Source organism: Periplaneta americana, chromosome 15 (genome assembly GCF_040183065.1).
Source record: "Periplaneta americana isolate PAMFEO1 chromosome 15, P.americana_PAMFEO1_priV1, whole genome shotgun sequence".
Taxonomy (NCBI): domain Eukaryota; kingdom Metazoa; phylum Arthropoda; class Insecta; order Blattodea; family Blattidae; genus Periplaneta; species Periplaneta americana.
This window is the reverse complement of record NC_091131.1, coordinates 26,399,593-26,424,807: the sequence shown is the minus strand read 5'-3', so window position 1 is coordinate 26,424,807 and position 25,215 is coordinate 26,399,593. Positions and strand designations below refer to the sequence as shown.

The 25,215-nt window shown below is 35.7% G+C and overlaps 1 protein-coding gene across 2 annotated transcripts in view; it reads right to left on the bottom strand.

Moving 5' to 3' along the window:
- Positions 1 to 25,215, bottom strand: part of LOC138714740 (ankyrin repeat domain-containing protein 13D) — a 67,593-nt gene that overhangs the window by 2,564 nt on the left and 39,814 nt on the right. For both annotated transcript variants that reach the window (XM_069846846.1, XM_069846847.1), the window contains 7 exons: positions 22,644 to 22,824; positions 18,057 to 18,285; positions 16,467 to 16,595; positions 16,051 to 16,201; positions 11,965 to 12,126; positions 8,665 to 8,765; positions 5,919 to 6,007 (listed from right to left, as the gene is read on the bottom strand). In XM_069846846.1, the coding sequence (XP_069702947.1) occupies positions 5,919 to 6,007; positions 8,665 to 8,765; positions 11,965 to 12,126; positions 16,051 to 16,201; positions 16,467 to 16,595; positions 18,057 to 18,285; positions 22,644 to 22,824 (1,042 nt within the window). The remainder of the gene's footprint in view (positions 1 to 5,918; positions 6,008 to 8,664; positions 8,766 to 11,964; positions 12,127 to 16,050; positions 16,202 to 16,466; positions 16,596 to 18,056; positions 18,286 to 22,643; positions 22,825 to 25,215) is intronic.

Genomic DNA, 25,215 nt, shown 5'->3' with positions numbered 1-25,215 from the left:
CGTCAAGCAACCAACATTTGAGTGCACACTAACTCTGTGGTCCCAGATTCGATACCCGGCCCCGGAACAATTTTTCCCTCCAAATTATTCAAATTAACTTTACAGGGAGTTATTCCTGAAAGCTTAATTTGCATAATACACGTCACTGTACGTAACAGAAAACCACAATTTAAGTCACACAGAGTTAGTGTGCACTCAAATGTTGGTTGTTTGACGGTTGTCGGCCCACTTTGAGGTCTGTGGATATAGAGAGAAAAATTGGATTGGTGTCGGGTAGAGTTCCCGGGTAGCTCAGTGGGAGAGCGTTGGTACGTTTAACCAAAGGTCCCAGGTTCGATACCCGGCCCCGGAACAATTTTTCCCTCGAAATTATTCAAATTAACTTTACAGGGAGTTATTCTTGAAAGCGTAATTTGCATAATACACGTCACTGTACGTAACAGAAAACCACAATTTAAAGTCACACAGAGTTAGTGTGCACTCAAATGTTGGTTGCTTGACGGTTGTCAGCCCACTTTGAGGTCTGTGGATATAGAGGAAAATTTGGATCGGTGTCGGGTAGAGTTCCCGGGTAGCTCAGTGGGAGAGCGTTGGTACGTTTAACCAAAGGTCCCGGGTTCGATACCCGCCCCGGAACAATTTTTTCCTCGAAATTATTCAAATTAACTTTACAGGGAGTTATTCCTGAAAGCTTAATTTGTATGAAAGAACTTATCGAGTAAAACAGTGTTAACATTAAGGGATTTTTTTTTCTGAAAAAAGTGTTCATTTGAAAGCAATATAGAATCAGAATTTTTTGTTGTACTCTATCCTAAGAATAAGCTGTTAAAATCTGCAGTCATATTACTTCCATCCCGTATAAAGCTTTTTTAAGTATTCACATCATTTCCCAAATACTGCACCCAAGTGTCACATTTCCTCCTGTAAAGAGCTCGTACATTACAGACTACTTAATGCAGGCAAATTTTTCGTTGTTTTCAGCTGATTTCTATGACCAAACACTCTGGTTATTTGCACATGGAAATGAGTCTATAACAAAAATGTAACAAGCATAACAGTAATGTGCCAGGTTCAATTCTTTCTGAATATTTAGTTGTCTCTGAGTATACACAACAAGCATACTTGCTTGCTTGCTGGCTGCCTATTATATAACTGAGTAATGTGGTCTACAGATTAAGAATGACTGTCCTCACTCAAATCTGCTGTTCCACTATTTGTGTCACTACAAGCATTTACGCTGGTTACTATTCCTACAATAAAACAAATCTATACTTCTGGTAAACAAAATAGAAATTCTTTTTGTTGCTTGACGACTTGGAATATAGATTCTGGTGATTAAATGATGCATAATTCACAAATATTATAAATACTAATAATAACAGAAGGGCATATACACCTACGATCTAAACTACAAAATAATTTAAGAGAAGACTTGAGAAATACAAATATGGAATAGGGAATGATTTCAAATATACTAGGACTAACAATAAAATTCTGCGATAATAAAAACACTCTGGAAATTTCAATAATATTTCAAATTATATACAGTACCTAAAAACTCTAAAGCTATAAGAATTCAACTTACTGGATAATCCTAAAACTTTATTCATCTTATACTTCTAAAATACGAGATTCAATTTGATGTGTACTATTTCAAAATGCTACGACACTATAGCTTACACTACATACAGTATACAGTACATTTAATGTACCAGTATGGGCTTATTAAGAAGTTGGGACACTTTTGAATCTGTCCATACTTCGTTAAAAATAAATTATGTAAATATATTATATAAAAAACATCCATCTGCAAAAACTGGTTACCTCTCTTGAATAGCCTCTCTTTCAGGATTTCAGAAGAGAATCACAAAAAACATTCTAAATATTTTCAGCTGTTGATAATTTCTTTGTTCCATTCAACGTAACATTGTTTAAGTCCAATTATTTGCATCTGCAGAAACAAAATCATTATTCAAGAAATAAATCAGATACAAATAAAAAGTGTAATAACCAATAAAAAAAATACATTGAATGGATTTGATATGTTACATTTTGACATAAATGTTGCCAAGCAACAGAAATTAAACAGCTTAGATGATCAGTCAGACAGACTAGCTATTGTAACAATCCCCATAGTAGGTTTTCACTTGACGAAGAAGAGAGATCCACTCTTCGAAGCGCTGTGCTACAATTTTTTAATATTAGCAATGGAAAAAAGTCCAAAGAGCTCAACCATTGATTAACAATTGTAGTGATTTCAAAAGTGTCCTGAGCCCTATACAGTGGTACATTTGTAGCCAATAGCTAGTATAATAGACCATATTTGAAAAAGAAAATTTAACACATATTTCGAAAATATACAATGACAGATTATGTATTTCTGCTTCTTCAAAATGATCTAGGAGGATAAACAGGCAAAGCAAAGTGAAAATTACTATATAGCAGTTTTAAAGGGACTGGACTTCTTCTTCGGACTTCTTTCTTCCAAGCTGTTTTGCAAGGAACATAATATCAAAACGAGTGATGCAATTAAATGACAAATTAATGAAGTATTAACCAAGTCTTTCCAGTTCCTGAAGTCCAAAAACATAGAAGACTTAAATTATATAAAATTTGACACGATCAGTTCTCAACAATGGCAATGAAGCCCAGACTATTCGACTCCAAAATGATTAATGGTTAATAACAGCTGCAGAAATGGTATTTTTACGAAGAACTGCTGGCTATAGTCTTCTGGACCACAAGAGGAATACTGACGCTGCAGACGAATTAGAAATAACATCTAATGAAAATATCTACAACAATACAGGCTTCAGCATGTGCAAAGAATGGAGCGTACCAGACTACCTAGACCAGGGATGCAAAACTGTGCTCCAATTGTGGCACACGTCACAAACCGAAACCGATAAGAGAAGAGGAAATATGTATTCAGTGTGCTTGTGGACATCACAGATACGTAATTCAAGGCCGGGGAACAAACTCTTTCCCCATGGTTCCACCCCTCTCTTCCCGAATTCTGCATTCTTGACCTAGACAGATGCTTCACGACACACCACGAGTAAAAGACTTATTGGAAGATCTCATAAGAGATAGTTGGAGACCGTAACAGACTACTAGGCCTACTACTCGAAAGAACGATGATGATTAATGAAGTATTACGGTTGTTTCCAGCTTTCCTACAACAACAGAATTACTGTCTTGCTTGGAACATCACACACATCAAACTCTCTTCGAAATGGCTTTTGTGTTTCAGCCAAGAAATTTGTAATCCAGTAAGTTTTAACCAAATAATCACACTGCACAAAAGAATATTCGTATCTGCTAATTTATTACCACATACACTTTTCAACAATAGATAGACGATAATGGACAGTCAACAGTTAGGCCTATATTATTTCAGGCTTCGTTTTTGGACTGGGAAGTCATTTAAAAGGTGTGTATTTTAAAAGATGAATTTATTTAAATCATGGCATTTTATTTATTTATTTTTTTTTTTTATTGGGTTAATTTACAATGCTGTATCAACATCTAGGTTATTTAGCATCTGAATGAAATGAAGGTGATAATGACGGTGAAATGAGTCCAGGGTCCAGCACCGAAAGTTACCCAGCATTTTCTCGTATTGAGTTTGGAGAAAACCCCAGAAAAAATCTCAACCAGGTAACTTGCCCCGACCGGGATTCGAACCCGAGCCACCTGGTTTCACGGCCAGACGTGCTGACCGTTACTCCACAGGTGTGGATGGCACTTTATTATTTCAGGATAGTATATATAGTATAGTATATTACGACATAAGGTTGGGAAGCATTTTTTTACAAAATTGAGGAAATGTTTGAAAAACGAGCAGAGTTCCGAGATTTTGTAATGCATTTCACAACATGTATTGTACAACATTTTTTGCACGATCATATTTTTAAAATTGCAAAAACAATATATTTTGCAATATTATTCAAACGTCTTCATAAAACTGCACTGTAATGGTAACTAAGTAACAATAAGTGCACTGTAATGGGTATATTTCAGTATAGTTTTATGTTATGAAGAATGGTTTCCCTAGCAACAAGTTTCTGCATGGAAATTCTAACTTTCAAGGCCTAACAACAATAGTAGTAAATACAACGATCGGGTCTTAGATCTAATACTTACAATCTGGTTATTAAAGTTAAATTTAGTAAGTTAAATTTATCTGGAGCTAGAATTATAGATATACAAGTCTCTCAAGTAATCCACCACTGATAAAGAGGATGTATCTGTTTACTATTCCAGTTCAAGAATTACTCACGTGTCTTAGTACTTCGAAAATATAAATAAAAAAATATTTCTGTAAGATTGTCGTAACATAAGGCATAAAAACAAAATGGAAGCACACCATTGAAAAAAAAATTGTTGTCGAATGATAACGGAAATGAAAGGAACATTAACTAAAATCTGTCCAACGAAAGAATAAAATGATGTAAAGATATGCACGAGATCTTGAGATTTCTGACCTGGCAGTAACTCTTTTGTTTGTTGCCATGGGAACAGATCTAATGATATCACATGGTTTACATCATTTTATTCTTTTGCAGGACAATATACACTGTGTCCACGACAAAATTTACCAATAAGAAAGTTTAATAACTTGCGTAATAATGGAGATAGGAAAATGAAATTTGCGGCAAATGAAAGAGGGACATTTTAAGTTTTATGTGTGATGTTGGCAACATTTGGTCATTGTTGTTGACATAGCTGTAATTAAAATGGCTTTCACAGTGCAACAAAACGTTCAATGCTGCTATTGGCTTGCTGAATTCAAGTATCCGAAGATAGTGGAGAGAAGATTTAGACAACAGTGGCCTGAGAAGCAACCACCAGATAGGCACACAATAACAACTTGGCATAGAAAGCTTCTTGAGAGAAAACACCACGCGGGAAGAAAGTGACAGAAGCACAAGTCGACAGAATTCAGCAAGCTTTCCAACAGAGCCCGTGTAAGTCTGTTAGCCGTGCCAGCAGGGAACTTGCTATTCCAAAGTCAACTATCCACGATGTTCTGCACAAGAGGTTACGTCTGCATGCATACAAGATTCAATTGGTTCAAAAGTTGAAACCAAACGACTTGCCTGCACGATATGATTTCGCTAGTGACATGCTGTTGAAAATTGATATTGAAAATGGATATCTGGAGAAGGTCGTGTTTAGTGATGAGTCCACCTTCCACGTCTGTGGGATGGTCAACAGGCATAATTGTCGCATCTGGGGATCAGAAAATCCGCATGTAGTGAGGGAATTGGAAAGAGACAGCCCTAAGATTAATGTTTGGTGCGGACTTACACATGAAACTGTGATTGGACCGTTCTTTTTTGTGGAAAACACTATCAATGGAAATGTGTATCTTGATATGCTGCAAAATTACGCCATTCCTCAAATTCCACAGGGATATGTTTTCCAACAAGATGGAGCTCCGCCTCATTATGCACTACATGTTACAGATCATTTGAATGAATGCTTTCCTCAGCGATGGATTGGTCAAGGTGGACCTACAGCATGGCCTCCCAGATCCCCAGACCTAACCCCACTGGACTTCTTTTTTTGGGGATACATAAAAGACATTGTGTACAAGACTGTAGTGGCAGATTTGGAGGAGCTGCGTCGGAGAATTGTCGCTGCTTGTGCAACTGTGACTCCAAAGATGTTACGAAACACATGGCAAGAACTTGAATATCGCCTGGACATCTGTCGTGCTACAAGAGGTGCACACATAGAAGTTTATTAGTGGTCATTCGAAACTTTGGAAGTCCCTTTGTCAATTCCCGCAAACAGCATTTTCATCCATCAATTATTTGGTGAGTTATTAAACTTTCTTATTGGTAAATTTTGTCCCGGACACCCTGTATATAAGAATATTCATGTGCTGCAATGTTATCTAGGACTTTTACCTCTGTAGCTGCCTTTCTTCTTCTGCATGAATGTTGGGAGTATTTGGTCGAGATGGTCGTTGGGCCCTCAAAGCTTCCCAAATATCCACCTGTGTAAATAACAAGAAACACCATAAAACTCTATTTCTGAAAAACAAGATGCTGTAAGGTTAACACAATGATGAGAATTACAATGCGTACATATACTTTAACAAAGAGTTAATGTAAACAAAACAGAAACACGTAAGTTTTACATAGAGATACCGAATTTTCGTGAATGATATTTTCACTAATTTCTGCTGAGTCAGAGAGTTTAAATTTTCATAGGTATGAACAAGACTGTAGACAGTAGTGTCGTGCATTACAGGTGCTACGTTTGGTTCAAGTTTGTCGAGTATGACGAAGTTCGATATTTGCCAATGTTCGCTCTGCACAAAAAGACCTGTCATGTTTGTTCGGCCTTGTTAGGAAAACATTCGCATTAGCATATATTTTGCGATTAGTGTTTCATGTCGAATGAGACGAATTTTGTAATATATTGGTTGTCTCTCTCACGTTCGAACATTGCAGAACACTAGTAGATACGTTTTACAATCGAAAATTGTCGCCAATTTTACTCGTTTTTTCCCATTTTGTAAGAATTCGTCAATTTTTTTAGTTAAACATCAATCTTTTTAGGAATATCACTGAATCGTACATTCATCGGCCACGAAATTCCATTACCGGTATTTTATTTTAGACAATGAAACATGCAAAATAAGTAACAAAATGAGTTTATCTTTCATGCTTCATCATGTGGAAAAGCATGGCTGCTCAGCTGTGAAAACTGAAAATCTATGTATCGTTTATACACAATGCTTAGGTTTGTTACACACTAAGAAAAAATGTGTAATAGTAATATGTGTTACAAGAGCGGTATGTTGAAATTTTCATGTTCGAGGAAAAGTTTGAAAAAGCGAAACGTAGTTGAGCTTTTTTAATTTCCGAGAATTGAAAGAAAACATACCGCTCGTGTATCGTACATTATTTTGTGCGAAGATCATTTATTACATACCTGAAAGAGGAATTTCTAATTAGTTATAATGAAATCTCCATCTTGGTTTCTGTCCAATGACGGCAAATTTGCAAAACAAAAATACCTATCCTCAACATTGTTGCTTTAAAATGTTTTCTGTGTTTACTATACTCCAGCAGGCCGTGATATACGTCTGTCTTTTTTCCCCCAGTCTATGATGAGTCTGGAATCTTGTTGATTTTTTCACGGCTTCCTTAACCCTCAACCGGTATCTTTGGGTCAATATAGACCCATATTGCTAGATATCGTAATGTACACTTAAAAAGCGATACCAGTTGAGGGTTAATGTTACTTGCATCACGAATGCAGTAACTTTAGTGGAGTTGTAGAGTTTACTTAATTTTTGCAAATATTTAAAAAACAATAATTAACAGTGCAATTTAGGTGAAATTGCAGTGGTAAGTTTCCAATTTATAATTATTACTATACTGAACGTCTCTAAAAATAATATGTTAAAAGCCTAAAGCAGTAAAAATCAACATGGCAGTAAAATCAACATGTCACTTAAGCAGTAAGAAGAGGGAAATTGTTATGTGTGTTAGGTTGGGAATACTGAATGTGAAATTTTAGACTTTCCGCAGATTGGTCTTGCGCGGAAACCAAGCAAATATGCACGATCTCGCACAAAAGATATTTACATTTTCAGCAAGAGTATGCAACAAAGACTATGGTTTTATTTTATTAAGATTATGAATTTGTGTATTAATAATTATAGCGAGAGAATCTATTTTCTGTTATAATTATTATAGAAACTTTTTTTTTTATTTGTTGTTCTTATTTTGATAATGATGCTTTATTGTACTTTTTTTAATAATAAAATTGAATTAAATATTCCAGTTAAGGAAATGTGTAGAACAAGTAAAAGCTGCTAATAATGATAATTCAGCAGCCCTGTCACAGTGCGCAAGTGGACATAGGTCTAATGTTTTTTTATATTCACATGACACTTTTTTCCATCTAGTGTGTAACCAGCTTTATTAATGCCAGAGTAACCTGTAGAGGAACGAGTGATTTATTACAAATTTCTTAAAGTGATTTACATGTTCATAGTCAAACATTTTCTTCACAATTTACATATTATTTAAATAACGGCTTTTTTCACGAATTACAGTAATTTTATTTACCGACTTCATGTATTTTATTCATTGTTCTACGGCGTCCATCCAGATGTTTGAGATGGGCAGGACATGTAGCACGTATGGGCGAATCCAGAAATGCATATAGAGTGTTAGTTGGGAGGCCGAAGGGAAAAAGACCTTTGAGGAGGCCGAGACGTAGATGGGAAGATAATATTAAAATGGATTTGAGGGAGGTGGTATATGATGATAGAGAATGGATTAATCTTGCTCAGGATAGAGACCAATGGCGGGCTTATGTGAGGGTGGCAATGAACCTACAGGTTCCTTAAAAGTAAGTAAGTTCTACGGCGTCCCTAGTTATACAGAATTTTACATTTCTCACTAGTAATTTCCCGCCATTAATTATGATCATTTTTATGTTATTCACTTGACTATTTTGCAAATTTTTTGTTATCATATCTGTTTTTGGTCGAGGAAAACCTCAGCAGTGAGGGAACTCCTAAAATAAAAATCTTTACTATCTGACAAACAGCAGTCATATATCAATATTAAAATATAAAAATGCAGAATGAAGAAAACATATAATTATACCATACGTAATATTTTTCTGTACCTCATCTTTCTCACTACCAGCTTCAATAAGACTCTGTTGAATTGCGAACTGAAGTAATTCATCCTCTTCTTCTATACTGAACTGCCGTCTTACTTCGGCTCCTGCAGACAAACAAACATGTCAATATTGCATTCTCAATATTCAAGGCACTGTTCTTACAGTAACATCTGATAACTATGTAAGTAAACATTTCATTATAAATGTTGATCCCATAGCTGACATCCCGTTTAACTCTTTTCACACCTTGGTTTAATTCAGGAAGAAATGTATTATTTTGTATATTGCTTATATATTTTAAATTCCATTGTTGTTTATTAATTTTATATTAATAATATAATTGATAATATGAACAATAATAAATTATATAAAATAAATTAATCTGGTTTATTAAAAATTAGGATTCCTTATTGCTATTGCACAAAAAAGACTTAACTAAAATATATTACTTGAAGATAATACACAGCCGTGAAAAAAAAAAAAACTGAAGTGTATACACATGTTTTAATAAAATAATTATAATGATGATGCCATAAATATTATTTATATATTTATTATTTACCAAAGTAAATTAACTTAAAATTTAACTGTTGTATTTAGGGGAGATGTCAAAATGCTCAAAATTTGTGGTCACTTAACAATGTATAATTTCAAGAACCTTAGCTCATAATTTAAGGGCCAAATTCGGCCCTGATTATGGATATGGACAATTTTAAGGCATATATGGACCATAATAATAATAATAATAATAATAATAATAATAATAATAATAATAATCCATGGCGCTACAGCCCATGAAGGGCCTAGACCGACAAGCCGGCTGCTGGCCTCATGCCCACATGCCGAAGCAGAGGTGGACGATCATCCAACCAGAATGGAGGTATCATGTGGTTAGCACGATGATCCCCCCAGCCGTTATAGCTAGCATTTGCAACCGGATTTCGCTACCTATCGTAGCTCCCCAAGTGAATCACGATGTTGGGTGGGCACCAGTCCCATACACTGGCCGAAATTTCATGAGAAAATTTCTTCCCCCATGAGTACTCGAACCAGCGCGCATTCCGTAAGGCGAATCCTAGGCAGGATGCCTTAGACCGCGATGCTACAGCGCGGGACATAAGGACCATAAGGTATTGAAAGCAATGTTCATCTTTGTATGCATTTTCCCATAACTTACTATACATTTTTCAATACTTATGTACCATTTTCTCAGGAACCATTTGAGGTAATGGAATGAAACATTGCATGTTAGCTTTTATTGAATAGAACCACTTTGTAAAATAATTGTGAAATACTATGCTCTCTTTTATTTTTACATTACAAAGAGGAATGATTTGTAATCCAATTTTTTTAAAGAAAATTAAAAATTTCATAAAAAAATAAAAGGGGAGGACTATGAAAAAGTATTTGCATAATATGTTATATTTGTGTTCTCTTATTAAGCAGAAAAATTTTCAGATTGTTTTATTAACCAGTTTCCATAAAATAGTAACATAGTAATGCAAGATTTTTTTAAAATAAAAGAATTAAAAATTGGATGCATAGAAAGTCTAAAAAAATATAGACCATTACCACGCAATTATAAATAAATGTGCAAAATTCCGTAGTTCTAGGTGCAAAACATTAGATGATACTAACGATTTTCTGAAACCTTGCATTTTGACCTACGTCCCCCTTGAAAACAACTTATTGTTAAAACAAATAATAAAGCTGCCTTTAAATTAAATGTTGCCCAATAGGACACAGAATACGGTACTATAATTAATAAACATATACATTCAAAGAAATGGCTGCAAAACGATATTTGTCGAATACAGGGGGGAGAGCCATTAATCTTTCCCATTGAAGGCTTTAAGGAACCAACCTGGACAAATACTCAATGTCCCATCCCTACCTTCCCGTGGTGCAGCTGTTAGTAAGCATAATTTTACGAGCTGAACTAAAGGGAGGGGCTACTCATCAATTAGCACTGGTCAGCGTGATGAGTTATTGGCAGAATTTGGTATAATTTTCCTCTATTCAATACCTAATTCTCTCTTTACCCTTTCCTATCCAGTCCTCCGACTGAACTCTTACTTTCTTCGACCCCGACAGTATTAGAGCATTCGAGGCCTAGGGATTCATTTCACTTTCCTTCCTACCCTTCCTACTTTCTGTTCCTAGTGCTGACCTGCTATGGCACTAAAATCGTCCTCCAGTGGCTTAAGGAGGGAAAGCTGGTGATCAACAAGATCTCCCAGCTAGGTCCAATGGACCCGTTGACCAACGGCAGGTGTGGTCCTCCAGACATTCTGGGGGTTGTGTGTGAATGAAGTAGCCACCAAAACGTTAAAATATGGTGTTCACTTAAATCGGCTACATCTTGCCATTTTCTATGTCCATTGTGCAACTCAAATCAAGAAATGGATTCAGAACATCTCAAAATCTGTGCGTCAGTGGCTAACCATGACAATATCTTTGAAAAATATTGGAGTGCAAGAGGTCAAATGACTTTATTGTCAAATGCCTGGCATTAGAAAACAACATTCAAAGAAATACCTACACAGATATTTTTACTTAAATTTTATTTACGTAAGGAGAAAGTTTTATTAAAATATTAGCATTTAATTAAAAATTACAATTTTACAACATATTATAACAGATGCGAACATTATCCATATAAATGATTCCTCACTATACTTTTTTTAAAATTTGGTTATTTAACGATGGTGTATCAACTTCTAGGTTACTTAGCGTCAATGAAATTGGTGATAGCGAGATGGTATTTGATAAGATGAGGCTAAGGATTCGCCATAGATTACCTGTAATTCGCCTTTCGGTTCGGAAAACGTCGGAAAAAACGCAACCAGGCAATCAGTCCGAGGGGGAATCGAACCCACACCTGAGCCCAACTATGGATCGAAGGGCAAGTGCCTCTGGCTCCTTTCATAGAAGACAAAATAGTATCTACAGAAGTACAAATTAGGTGATAATTTAGTGAAACTTTTTGAATGACCGTCATAATACGTGAAGTTAGGTTACAATAACAATAATAGTAATACGAGCATGCCCACTTTCTCTCGAGGGTATGCCCGAGTGATCAAGCATGCCCGTAGTCAGCACCTATGAACACTTAGCGCAAAATAGAAATCAGTGATAGAGTTCGCTGAACTAGGAAATGAGAGAATGTAGGTCAGTTATATCCAGTTAATACTTATTTTTATTTATGAAAATACTGGTAATTAAAAAATGTATAATTAAATTTAAGTAGCCTTGCTATTAAATCAAAATACATTCTTCTTACTGAAAATGACAAAAACTTACCTAATTTTGAGTAAGAAGCTGGAGGGACAAAACAACTGTCATCCACAATGCAAGTGATTCTGTCTTCTTCTGTAATTCTTGTCACACCAGGAATTTCTTCGTCCAAACCAAATATGTTACCAAATGTTATTCTAGCATTCAATACATGAAATAAAGGAATTTCTGAAAGAAAAAAAAAAAAAAACAAAATTATTTGCATTACATTACATAACAGGGTTCCCCAACCCTTTCAAGAAAATACACACATCAAGTGGAACTCCATGATGAAAACTGTAAATAGAGGCTTGATGGGCTAATTTCTAAATATAAACAAAAATTAATGAGCAAATCAAGCTTCCAGGTATAACTCCATGCAAAGTTGATTTGAATAATTTTGAGGGAAAAATTGTTCCGGGGCCGGGTATCGAACCCGGGACCTTTGGTTAAACGTACGAACGCTCTACCAACTGAGCTACCCGGGAATTCTACCCGACACCGATCCAACTTTTCCCTCTATATCCACAGACCTCAAAGTGGGCTGACAACCGTCAAGCAACCAACAATGAGTGCACACTAACTCTGTGTGACTTAAATTGTGGTTTTCTGTTAATGAACAGTGACGTGTATTATGCAAATCAAGCTTTCAGGTATAACTCCCTGTAAAGTTGATTTGAATAATTTTGAGGGAAAAATTGTTCCGGGGCCGGGTATCGAACCCGGGACCTTTGGTTAACGTACGAACGCTCTACCAACTGAGCTACCCGGGAACTCTACCCGACACCGATCCAACTTTTCCCTCTATATCCACAGACCTCAAAGTGGGCTGACAACCGTCAAGCAACCAACATTGAGTGCACACTAACTCTGTGTGACTTAAATTGTGGTTTTCTGTTAAGGAACAGTGACGTGTATTATGCAAATCAAGCTTTCAGGTATAACTCCCTGTAAAGTTGATTTGAATCATTTTTGAGGGAAAAATTGTTCCGGGGACAATGCTCTACCAAGTGAGCTAGTTAGTGTGCACTCAATGTTGGTTGCTTGACGGTTGTCAGCCCACTTTGAGGTCTGTGGATATAGAGGGAAAAGTTGGATCGGTGTCGGGCAGAGTTCCCGGGTAGCTCAGTTGGTAGAGCGTTGGTACGTTTAACCAAAGGTCCCGGGTTCGATACCCGGCCCCGGAACAATTTTTTCCTCAAAATTATTAAAAAATTAATGACTCTCTTTGTTTGGTCCTAAAATGCTCTGGTCTTTATTATGGCTACTGTACTCCATTCTATCACACTTCCTTATTTTCCGTCCAAAACCTCTGAACCTTACCAGATGTTAACCTACACATATAAAGTACATCCACAAAGCAAGAAGCTTGGTAGAAAGAACAGATGGGCGGTAATATTTATCTTTAAGGTCTTTGAAATGTGTATCAAGTCACTTGTGCCATTAAAATGTGTTTGGAAAATTATCAAGATTTCCATATAATTTCGCATTTTCAGAAGAAAAACTTATTTCGCAATACTACAGCATCTAACAAATTCGGCTTCTTTTTCTATTCAATAATGTTTGTTTTTCAGGCCAGAACTAAACTGTTGATGACCACATATGACCTTGCACTGCCTATTGCGAATCACTGCACAATATTATTAAAGACAATTAAATGTGGAGGTGTGATCTATAATGTAATAAAATAGTTCACTGTTATTTAGAATTGTCTTGCATATTGCAACTCTAATTTTAAAACCGAAGTTCTCAAGGCGAGGAAAACAAAAGAAGCACTTTAAATTATTTCCACAAGAATAATGTCGTGCTCCACAGTCTGTGTTCATTACTGCCACTACCTCAGGATGTATTACTTATCTGCACTTATAAATCCAGAAGCGAATATCAATGAATCTATAAAATAAATATAAGTTTGTGCAATTGATTTACATTTCAGGTCTGCTAATATCATTAGTAGGGCTAGGATTTTGAGGAAATTACATCTTTTTTCTAGTAAGCCAGAAACATACTTACTTACTGGCTTTTAAGGAACCCGGAGGTTCATTGCCGCCCTCACATAAGACCGCCATCGGTCCCTATCCTGAGCAAGATTAATCCATTCTCTATTATCATATCCCACCTCCCTCAAATCCATTTTAATATTATCCTCCCACCTACGTCTCGGTCTCCCTAAAGGTCTTTCTCCCTCCGACCTCCCAACTAACACTCTATATGCATTTCTGGATTCGCCCATACGTGCTACATGCCCTGCCCATCTCAAACGTCTGGATTTAATGTTCCTAATTATGTCAGATGAAGAATACAATGCGTGCACTTCTGTGTTGTGTAACTTTCTCCATTCTCCTGTAACTTCATCCCTCTTAGCCCCAAATATTTTCCTAAGCACCTTATTCTCAAACACCCTTAACCTATGTTCCTCTCTCAAAGTGAGAGTCCAAGTTTCACAACCATAAAGAACAACTAGTAATATAACTGTTTTATAAATTCTAACTTTCAAATTTTTTGACAGCAGACTGGATGATAAAAGTTTCTCAACCGAATAATAACACACATTTCCCATATTTATTCTGTGTTTAATTTCCTCCCGAGTATCATTTATATTTGTTACTGTAGCTCCAAGATATTTGAACTTCTCCACCTCTTCAAAAGATAAATTTCCAATTTTTATATTTCCATTTCGTACAATATTCTCGTCCCGAGACATAATCATATACTTTGTGTTTTCGGGATTTACTTCCAAACCTATCTCTTTACTTGCTTCAAGTAACATAGAAACATAGCTGCTTTAATATTTATATGTTACGTGATCAACTGAGTGTTTTAAGACATATTTGTTAGGGCATTTTTTTGCATTTTTTGTCTGTTTCAACTCATAAGAGCATTTTTTTGTTTTATTTGGTCATTTTTTAGCCATTTTCATTTAATTTTGGCCATAAATCCCCATTATTAATGTAAAATAATGTTTATTTTCTTTGATATTTTCTTTACATATTTTGTCCATTAATACCCATTATTTTAGTTGGGAGGCCGTACGGAAAAAGACCTTTAGGGAGGCCGAGACGTAGATGGGAAGATAATATTAAAATGGATTTGAGGGAAGTAGGATATGATGATAGAAAATGGAGTAATCTTGCTCAGGATAGGGACCAATGGCGGGCTTATGTGAGGGCGGCAATGAACCTCTGGGTTCCTTAAAGACCAGTAAGTAAGTAAGTAAGTAATACCCATTATTTTGTATAACATTTTAATCGTTTTTCTACACAAATATTTCAATTTTAACGTAGTACACCCCATGTAATGGATGCCCAACCACCCCTTCAATATAGACTCCTTCATACCTGCTAATTTCGGTTAAGAGTGGCCTTGGGGTAGACTACCTGGAAACTAAAAGTAAAGTAAATCCATGGTGCTACAGCCCATGAAGGGCCAAGACCGACCAGCTGACTGCTGACCTCATGTCCACATGCCGAAACAGAGGTTAACGATCATACATGGAAACTACACCAGGTAAAATATATATATATTTTTTTTTTAATCCAATGCCACCAGGTTGTCTCTTCGACATTTCTGGTCTTCTCTCCTGGCCGTGGCTTAATTGTAACCCACTTCTGAGGTTGGGGCACCTGGAAGGCGGAGTCACATTACCCCGATGATGTGATAGGATGATTATGATAATGTGGTGCCAGGAGAGGTCTTAAATCTAAACTTAACCTAAATTCCAGACCATGGACGAACACAGGAATAATCCCCTTTAAGGAAAAATTCCTGTGCTCTAACCGAGAAAATATAATTAGTGTACTACTTAGAAAAAAGTATGTAAAATCTAATTTAATTACTAGTACAAATCCTTTTTTCCTACTAAGCCAATTATGTAAGATCAATTTTTAGGGCATTTTTAAGAGCATTTGTGAAAGATTTTTAGGTCATAAATGCATTGTTTTTAGGACTTTTTTCATGATTTATAGGTCATCAAAATCCTAGCCCTAATAATTAGAAATGTAGGACACACTGGGGCTGGAACGGTCAGGGAGCACTTGAGCTGTCTGTAGCTACATTCAATGCCTTACTCCACTGTACGTCATGTAGGATAATAAGAAAAATAAGTAGGCCTACCTATTTTCACAGGAAAACCTGCTGGCAGTTGCATCTGTATGAAATCCTTGAGTTTCGCGAAATGAGAACTGGATATTGCCATTAAATCCACAATAGGCATTATCTGCTCCTGCAGACTCAATGGATAGTTTTCGCAGAGCCATAATGTGGCCTGAAACGAAAACAGAAACTCTTAAAAACTAGGAGGCAACTAAATGAATGAATTAATATTTATACATACAAGATTTTAGACTTCCATGGTGATTATGTTCAGGAAATGACTTCCGGATATTTCTCCCTACACTGAAACTTAATATCTTCAGAGTTTCAGAAGTCAAAACTACATCCATGTTCCATCTTTAAAGTATTACAGTTTTTTCTGAACATTTTATACATTTACAAAGTGAAACCATCAAGAATTAAAACTTCTTTCTTACCTTGAACTTCTGTATTTTTGTATTAATTTCTTTTGGACGGCCAATATCTCTGCCTTTGAGGTCTGTTGCAGCGTCAAAATATTCTTCTGGTGTAATATTGCATGGATTTCCTATATGACTATATTCTTCCTGAAATGAAAACGTCTAACCTTAGAGAATATACAATTAAACAAGTACTAATCAAAGTTGTAGTTAAAAACACATGCTGTTTTCTTTATAGTTATTAAAATCTTAACCTCTTTCAAAATGGTGACTTTCTATGAAAAATAGTTTCCAATGCTTAGGCTCTTTGTTATAATATCATTCCCCTAAATAAAAATCACTGAAATTTCTAATGATTCATAAATATACACATACTTATTAACTTTCAATTGGCAACATGGTATCTACATATGCAATAAATTTCATTTTTATGGGATTCAAGGCACATAGAGGGTTTTCGCCCTTTCTCTTCTTTATTTTCTACAGTACTCTCATATTTGAATTTATCCACAATTTTTTGAATCGTAGAATGTGTTTTTCTTACAGTGTCCAATATTTCTCAAAGATTTACCTTCTAGAGCTAACTTCACTATTAAATTTCGTTCTGCTAGTCGTTTGTTTGCGTCCACTCATTTTTTCTCCCAGAGTAATGACAAGGCTGCAGTACACACCTGTGGAGTAACGGTCAGAGCGTCTGGCCACGAAACTAGGTGGCCCGGGTTCGAATCCCAGTCGGGGCAAGTTACCTGGTTGAGGTTTTTTCCAGGGTTTTCCCTTAATCCAATACGAGCAAATGCTGGATAACTTTCGGTGCTGGACCCCGGACTCATTTCACAGGCATTATCACCTACATTTCATTCAGACGTTAAATAACCTAGATGTTGATACAGCATCGTAAAATAATCCAATAAAAAAAAATAAAAAAATGACAAGGCTGCAGTGACAGATCTGGTTCGAGTCCCATACCCTCAACATGAACGTAAAACATAAACAACATTACAGTGAATGCTCAATTCTGTGTCTCTGTTTTGTATACTCTGTGAAACTAAAATAGGTGTACACATCATATAAAGAGTTAGACTGCATTATTATTATTTTTGGATACGGGGATAAAAAATGTCAAAGTATACTAGCGTCTATTTCCATAAGTAAAATCCACCCATGTGTAATAATTACAGTACCGGTACATTTTAACATGTTGTTGTTGTTGTTGTTTTCTAATGCCAGGCGTTTGACAATAAAGTCATTTGACCTCTTGCACTCCAATATTTTTCAAAGATATTATCATGACTAGCCACTGAAGCACAGATTTTGAGGTGTTCCGAATCCATTTCTTGGTTTGAGTTGCACAATGGGCAGTTAGGGGACTGATATATTCCAATTCTATGCAGGTGTTTGGCCAAACAATCATGGCCTGTTGCCAATCTAAATGCAGCTACAGACGATTTTCGTGGTAAATCGGGAATTAACTGTGGATTTTGATGCAGAGAGTTTTAACATAAAATATCACATATATGCTCAATTGTAAAAGCCACTGTGGTATTTTAATTTACGTTCAAAAAAATTGGATTTAGTTTGGCTATTGGTTGTAAGAGCACACACACTTACATTGTTTGTTTCTGGAAGGGCTGCTTGCTTCTCTTCTACTTCTGCAATACCAAGAAATGACTGTAACGGCGTCTTCGGTGCTCTTGCCTTCACTTTGTCCGTCTCTGTTAGATGTTCGGTCCGAGTTTTGGTTACTAATTCGACATTGCTTGCTCCAAATACTTTACATTCATGTCCATTCACAGGTTCACATTTATCAGACCGCCAGCCCCATATACCCGATTTATTTCTGTTGACACAAGAATGAAGTACATGTTATAGTTTTAAATAATGTTGTAAATTAAGATTTCTCTGTGGTCAAGCAGGTACAAGAATGATAACGATTTTTATTTATACATAATATGTTTCAAACAGTGATGATTTCAGATTATTTTCCTGGGGGTGGAGGGAGAATAAAATACAATGGGAAAAAAAATTGAAAGGAGCTAATAAATAACAGGATGTTTTTTGCATGGTAATATTTCTGATTCTCACTTATGAACTGTTATTATTGTTATTATTAATGTTATTGTTCTTATATTATTATTATTATTCTTATATTATTATTATTATTATTATTATTATAACCTACATTTTTTTAAGTTAAATTTGTCACAAATAGCTTAACAGTAAATTACAAATAGGTAGTTTAGAAACTCCTAAAAACCCCAGTAGGGATATTGAAATGAGTGTGTCTAATGCCTACCCACTTCACTTGCGTGATTCGGATTCCGCATATTGCGGATAGATGGCAGGACTGTGACTCATTTTCAAGTTGCACACCACTTCAGCAAACCAGGCTATGCATGGTGTGTATCTGTCGAGAGTTATGTCATGTACTAGAGTGAGTGTATGTGTAAGTGTTCGTGTAAGTGTAGTGTAGGAAATGGGTGGTGACGATGAAGATGAGGAAGGGAGAAGGGGAAACCCGATGCCAGCACATAGCCTACTCCTGTCGAATAGCACCAAGGGAGCCGCCAGGCTTAACGTCCCCATCCGATGGATGAATCACTATCAACAGCAACATATGCCTTCCTTTCATATGCCCTGCGGACAGATTTGGGATTTAACCCAGACATATCGGTGCACAATTTAGTGATTAGAAGTTGTACATCACCATCTCTCCTAATCCCGAGGTAGAAATTTTACATTAAAATATCTGACCCCACCAGGAATCGAACCTGGGCCGGCTAGTCTGGAGGCAGACACGCTACCACAGAGCTAACTTGGCGGACTGTTATTGAAATGTTAATGTCTGGAGACGGGAAGGCAGAATTTTCCTCTGGAACAGTTCCTACATTTATCACTGATTACAAGAATATTTGCATTATATATCTACTAATATTAAATAATCGAAATTCATGAAGCATAAACTCATGTTTTCTACATTTAAATCTATAAAAAATAAAATAACCTTTTATAATGTTCTCTACATAATTCACTGAAATAAGAAACTTCTTTACAAGAGAATGTGACAAGGAAAAATCCCGATGCGAAAATTTAATGGAACTCATACCAAACTAGATTAGTGTGCATCACTTCTATAGCGTTGATACTTTTTTTTTTATTTCACATAGGTTTAAATATACACTCAGGGACAAAAAAAACCGAACACTTTAATATTTGCTGGTATTTTGCAAAACATTATCTCCTCATACAATATTATGGTAGCCATCTGTTGTTATGGAGACGTGTATACATTGTTGATTGTTTTTTGTTTTATAAACAAGCCATTATAACCAAATATTCCAATTTTGCTTTCGGAGTTTCAGCTATAACAATTTTGTCTCAACCATTTTGTGATTCATTATCGTTATCATTCGTTATTTCTTTATTTTTACATTTTCTGAGTTTAAGTGGGGTTGTAACATTTGTCTTAAAACAAGATGGGACCTGAAGATGTGGCTCGAGCTGTAGCCCTTTATGATGATGGACGCAGTGTACGTTACATTGCAAATGTTATGAATATGGCTAGAAGTACAACCCATGATGCCAAAAAACGGTATAGAGAGACCCTAGAATATACCAGAAGACCAGGTTCGGGTCGTCCAAGAGCTACAAATCCAAATGAAGACAGGTATATGGTGTTGAGAGTTCTTAGGGAGCGCAACCTGCCAGCTACTAGTGTAGCCCAGCAATTTGTTAACATGCATGGACGCCCAATTTCGGCCAAAACAGTTAGAAGGAGGTTGAAAGCAAGTGGACTGATATCAAGTAGACCTGCAACTGGTCCCAGACTTCTCAGGATGCATTGAGTTGAACGACTGCGTTTTGCAAATGATCACAGGGATTGGAGAAATGGACAGTGGAGATGAGTCCCGTTTCAATCTGTGCTCACCTGATGGACGTGAAAGAGTTTGGAGGAGGGGAGAACGATTTTCACAGTGTTGCATTTCCGAAAATGTGCCGTATGGAGGTGGTGGAGTGATGGTTTGGGCAGGAGTGTGTACGGATGCTCGTACAGAGTTAGTTTTTGTTGAAAATGGAAGACTAACAGCTGATAGGTATATAAATGAATGTTTGGCTGATCATGTTGTGCCATTTGGCCAATTTGTAGGCGATAATTTTGTTTTAATGCATGATAATGCATGGCCGCATATTGCCCATGCAGTCGGAGATTATCTCCAAGAAGTGGGAATCCATGTTCTTCCATGGCCAGCAAGGAGTCCAGACATGAATCCAATTGAACATGCTGGGACGGCGTGTTAAGAATAGACGACCGAGACCAGAATCGTTACAAGAGTTGAGGCGAGCACTTGGCGAAGAATGGGAACTTATTCCTCAAGAAGACATTGCTAACCAAATTGAGAGCATGCCAAGACGTATGGATGCAGTTATTCAAGCCAGAGGGGGTAATACCCGTTACTAAAAAGAGTTTTTAATGTTTAAGGCACCATAAAATGAAAAAACAGTTAGACCAAACGATGCCATAGTTATACGCCCTTTGTAATTTTTTGTAAATTTTCTCATCAGAGATTTTTTTTTTTCAAATGTTGTCGTATAAGGTGCTAAATGAAACATTATTTTGTTTAAATGGGTTTTGTTTCATTTTGAAATAATTGGCAACAAAATACAAGCAAATATAGAAGTGTCCGGTTTTTTTTTGTCCCTGAGTGTATTTTTTGCTTACATTAGCTTAGGAGACTCATATCTACGGAGCGGATTTCTAAGTAACTAAATATTCTTTTTGCATGTGACAAAACACAATTAACAAAGTTAAAAATTCCGAACGTGAAGTTTCAAGTTTAAAACCTGAATTTTATTTCACATAAAAACACATATTTTCACAAAAAAATTATGTAAATACATATTTTCAGGAAATCTGTTATAAACACATAAATCTTGGAGTTTTTTTTATTTAAATAATTTTTTTACAAGAACTTTTAAATATTTTAAAACTAAATCAATTATATCACTCAGAAGTACGTTATCTTCTTAAGAATTCTTGGTTGCTTCGTGTTTCTAAGCGCTGTGTGGTGTATCCATGATCCATTTTATAATAATATTGCCTCAAGTTCTGAGAACTGCTAGGCAGCATATCAGTGTTATTATTAGAGAATAAATTAACATGGACAAGGAGGAGAGATCCTGCAACACATAATTAGGAATGTTTATTGTTGCTGAAGATGATTTCATTCCACGCCTTGTTTGTGAAACACAACAGATAAGAGGTCGGGTATGAACATTATTTAATTTAAACAAATTTCTCGCCTCTCGCTCATGTCTATCAAGTAAGGCAATATATCTTGTTGTGATTCCCTGTTATCAGGCTTCGTCAATCGGTATCCTTCAAGATATGCTGAAAGAAGGTTGTTTAAAAAACAATTTGGCTTTCCTATTAGGAAATCTAAGCTTTCTGTGTGACACCATAAAAAACTCTAAACATCCAAAAACCTGTTGTCTGAAACAGGGAGATGCGTGCCGTGAAAATTAAACTAGACTCGCTACCAGGTTCAGAAATACAAGTACTAAGGGACAAATTCCAGAATGTGTTTGGGAAAAACAGTGGATATAAAAAATGTGTAAAGTTGCTCAAGTATTGGAGTGTGTGCCTATAGGAGAAATTGACGATGTTTGTGTTCGTGACATTCCTCTCTTTAAATATGCACATCTGACGTCCTGTGATGTGGAAAGATCGTTTTCACAGTATAAGTCGTTGTTCAGAGATAATCGGCATGTATTTGTGATGGAGAATTTGGAGATGACCGTTGTTGTTCACTGCAATTCTCGGCCAAATACTAGCACTCAAGTGTGGTTGGTGAGTACCTAGTAACATTTTTATTTCAAGCTAAGTAAGGTATTTTTGTCATATTTAAAAAAATATATCTTTTTATTTTAGCAAATATTTTCGTACTTTTTAGCACATAAAAAATAAATATATTTAAATTTTTAGCACATAAAAATCTGCTCCCTACTAATATCTCAGCACACGTAACAAACGTGTTTAAAAATATGTGAAATTCAATAAGAGAGTTTCAATATAATACGTAAAAATGTATTCAGCCAATACAAAACGATACAATAAACAGAAAGAGGTGAGAAAGGATGTGGAAGTGTTTATTGTGATACAAATGAAGTACATATTTTGTTACAGCAATTAGTGAATACCTTTCAAAGCTGATCTTGTCTGTGTCAATGTATGTGGTAACAATAGGTGTGGTAAGACGAGATGAAATGGCTTCTTCACTGGGTTGTAGAAACTGAAGGTCTTCTGCAGAGATCATTCGCATCTGTTCTACATAAACTTGCTGCGTCTCATGGTCCACTTCCATCATAACAGCTGAATCGCCTAAACAGTGCACCATCACTTTCAATCACTTAAAACACAAAGCAAAGCCCTATCGAAAATCGAATGTTTAATTCGCTATGTTTGAAAAATCAAGAATATGCCAGTTCCATTAAACTGCTGGTTTTGTTGTACATAAAAAATTTAACAAAATATCAGTCAATGTTTAATAATTTATGTAGAAAAAAGTATGATAGAACATGTATTTTTTACGTTTAAAAGAATTATTATATACCTAGTGGAAATAAAAGAAATATTTCAAGACCCATTATTTACACTAATTACTTTTCTGTTACACTGAGAGCATAAAATGCAAATTTCATAGTGAAGAAATTGGTTACGAGATTTTCACAGGAAAACTTGCGGTCGAGAAAAATGCAAATTGAAGTGACGCTAAACAATCGTCTATATTCGACAGGCCAATTCAAAAGGAAAACAACTCAAAATGCAAAGTTTTGAGATAACTGCATTTCAAAATTTCATATTGCAGAGAAAAATCCAATTAACATCATTGTAATTGAACTTATAATTTATAAGAAACATCATTAACAGAATTTGGAGTAATTTCACTGACACTCGAATTTTTTACAGCAACATGAAACTTTAAATGCGGTTATCTCACAACTTTGCAGTTTGAGTTGTTTCCCTTTCTTATACTGGCCTATTGACTCTAGACTTCAAATAGTAAAGATCATATTTGGGGTTCAAGAGTGTTCAGTGGGTAAGCTTAAAAATGTTTTGTGTGTAACAATGACAAGAACGCACTGCATAATGTTTACATGTTTGTTTGTTTGTTTGTTTGACTGGCCAGAAGGAGTGGGATAAGAACATGCGAGTCATTAAAGAATGGAAGACTTGTCTATAACTTAAGTAAATGCATACATCTATGAGAAAAAAGAAAATAACTTTCAATATTATTATTCTTTTGATGAAGGAAAAAAGGCTACAAAAATTACGGTATTAATGAAACCCCTTGGATTGCGTGAAACGTCTTTATTCTTTGTACCCTTTGTAGTTTTAGGTTAGCTAAGGATGGATTTAAGGATTAAATACCACAGACAGGATGAGTACACCCTATCCAACAATTGGATACTTTAAAGTAGAAGGGTGCAAAGTGCCAAAATGAAACATTGGAGATAAGATAAAAAAAATGTAGCTATAAGAATAATTGTACACATATTTGTGTCATTTTTTTTTTTTACTGATAGAAAACAGCAATAGTACAGTGTTTACTCATTTATAATAGTGGCATGTACAGACATTATTTCTCCATATTTAATTATATAACACAGATTGTGAAAAGGGTTAAGTAATGGGTACAGTTGCAGCAGAATGGTGCAAAGTCCAATACCTATTTTTTTCTCGAAGATAGGGAGTCATTGCTAGTAGATCCCCCTTCTTTTCTTCAGTAATTTCCCTATATTATGCTTTAACTTGAAACAATGCTGACTGCACATCTTTCATGTTTTTTTTTTTTTTTTAAGCACTTTAATGGTATGCACTGCTTCATTATCATGGGACTATTTCACAGAAACACTACCTGCTTTACTAACATCATACTGAATGCAACATGCCTTAGAGATATTCAAGTTCTTGATGGAAATTTGTTGATCAGCAACATCTTGCATATTAAGGAAATATGACTCTAGCATTGGAACGGTTTGAAATGGTTTTACAACTTAGAGTATTGTACGATTTTAAGCAGGTCACTAGGAATGAAGGCTTTTGTCGCTTTCTCTTGTTTTTCAATCAAAGCGAAATCAGAATCACATTGCAAGAAACTGTGGCCGCTGAGAAGGAAACGTTGTTCTATGTGCTCAAATAAACCAATGGCAACTAAAAAGAGACATATGAAAACCATTACACGATTTTTGTTTTCAGCTGCACAGTTATCAGATTCTTCTTGTTTGTTATGTCCATATTCATCAGTTTAATACACACGAGGCAATCTCATTGGCACCTCTACTCGCGATGCTTTCATCCCACATACACATATAAGACTGCATTGTATCACATGCACAAACTCCAAAGTTATAACGTGAAATCTGACATCTGTAAAACATTTTGCTGTGTGTAATGTTTGGGCACAAACATGACCTGTTGAAGATCCATTCCATTCTATGATGCAGCTCAATAGGGCGCTTACTGGCTGAAACTGCATGGTGCTGGCAACATAACATCTAAATACGAGTATCTCGCTTAAGAAACACAAGTGGATGTAGCCTCTTTCATACATCATCCTCCGAGGCACATTGCACTTTTCTGCATAATAATTTCGTTTTCTATGATTTTGGCACTTTGCACCTTTCTACTTTAAAATATCCAATTATATAATGGAGCAAGATCAACGGCATTAATGACGCAATGAAAGAAGGGGAAATGAGAGGACATATA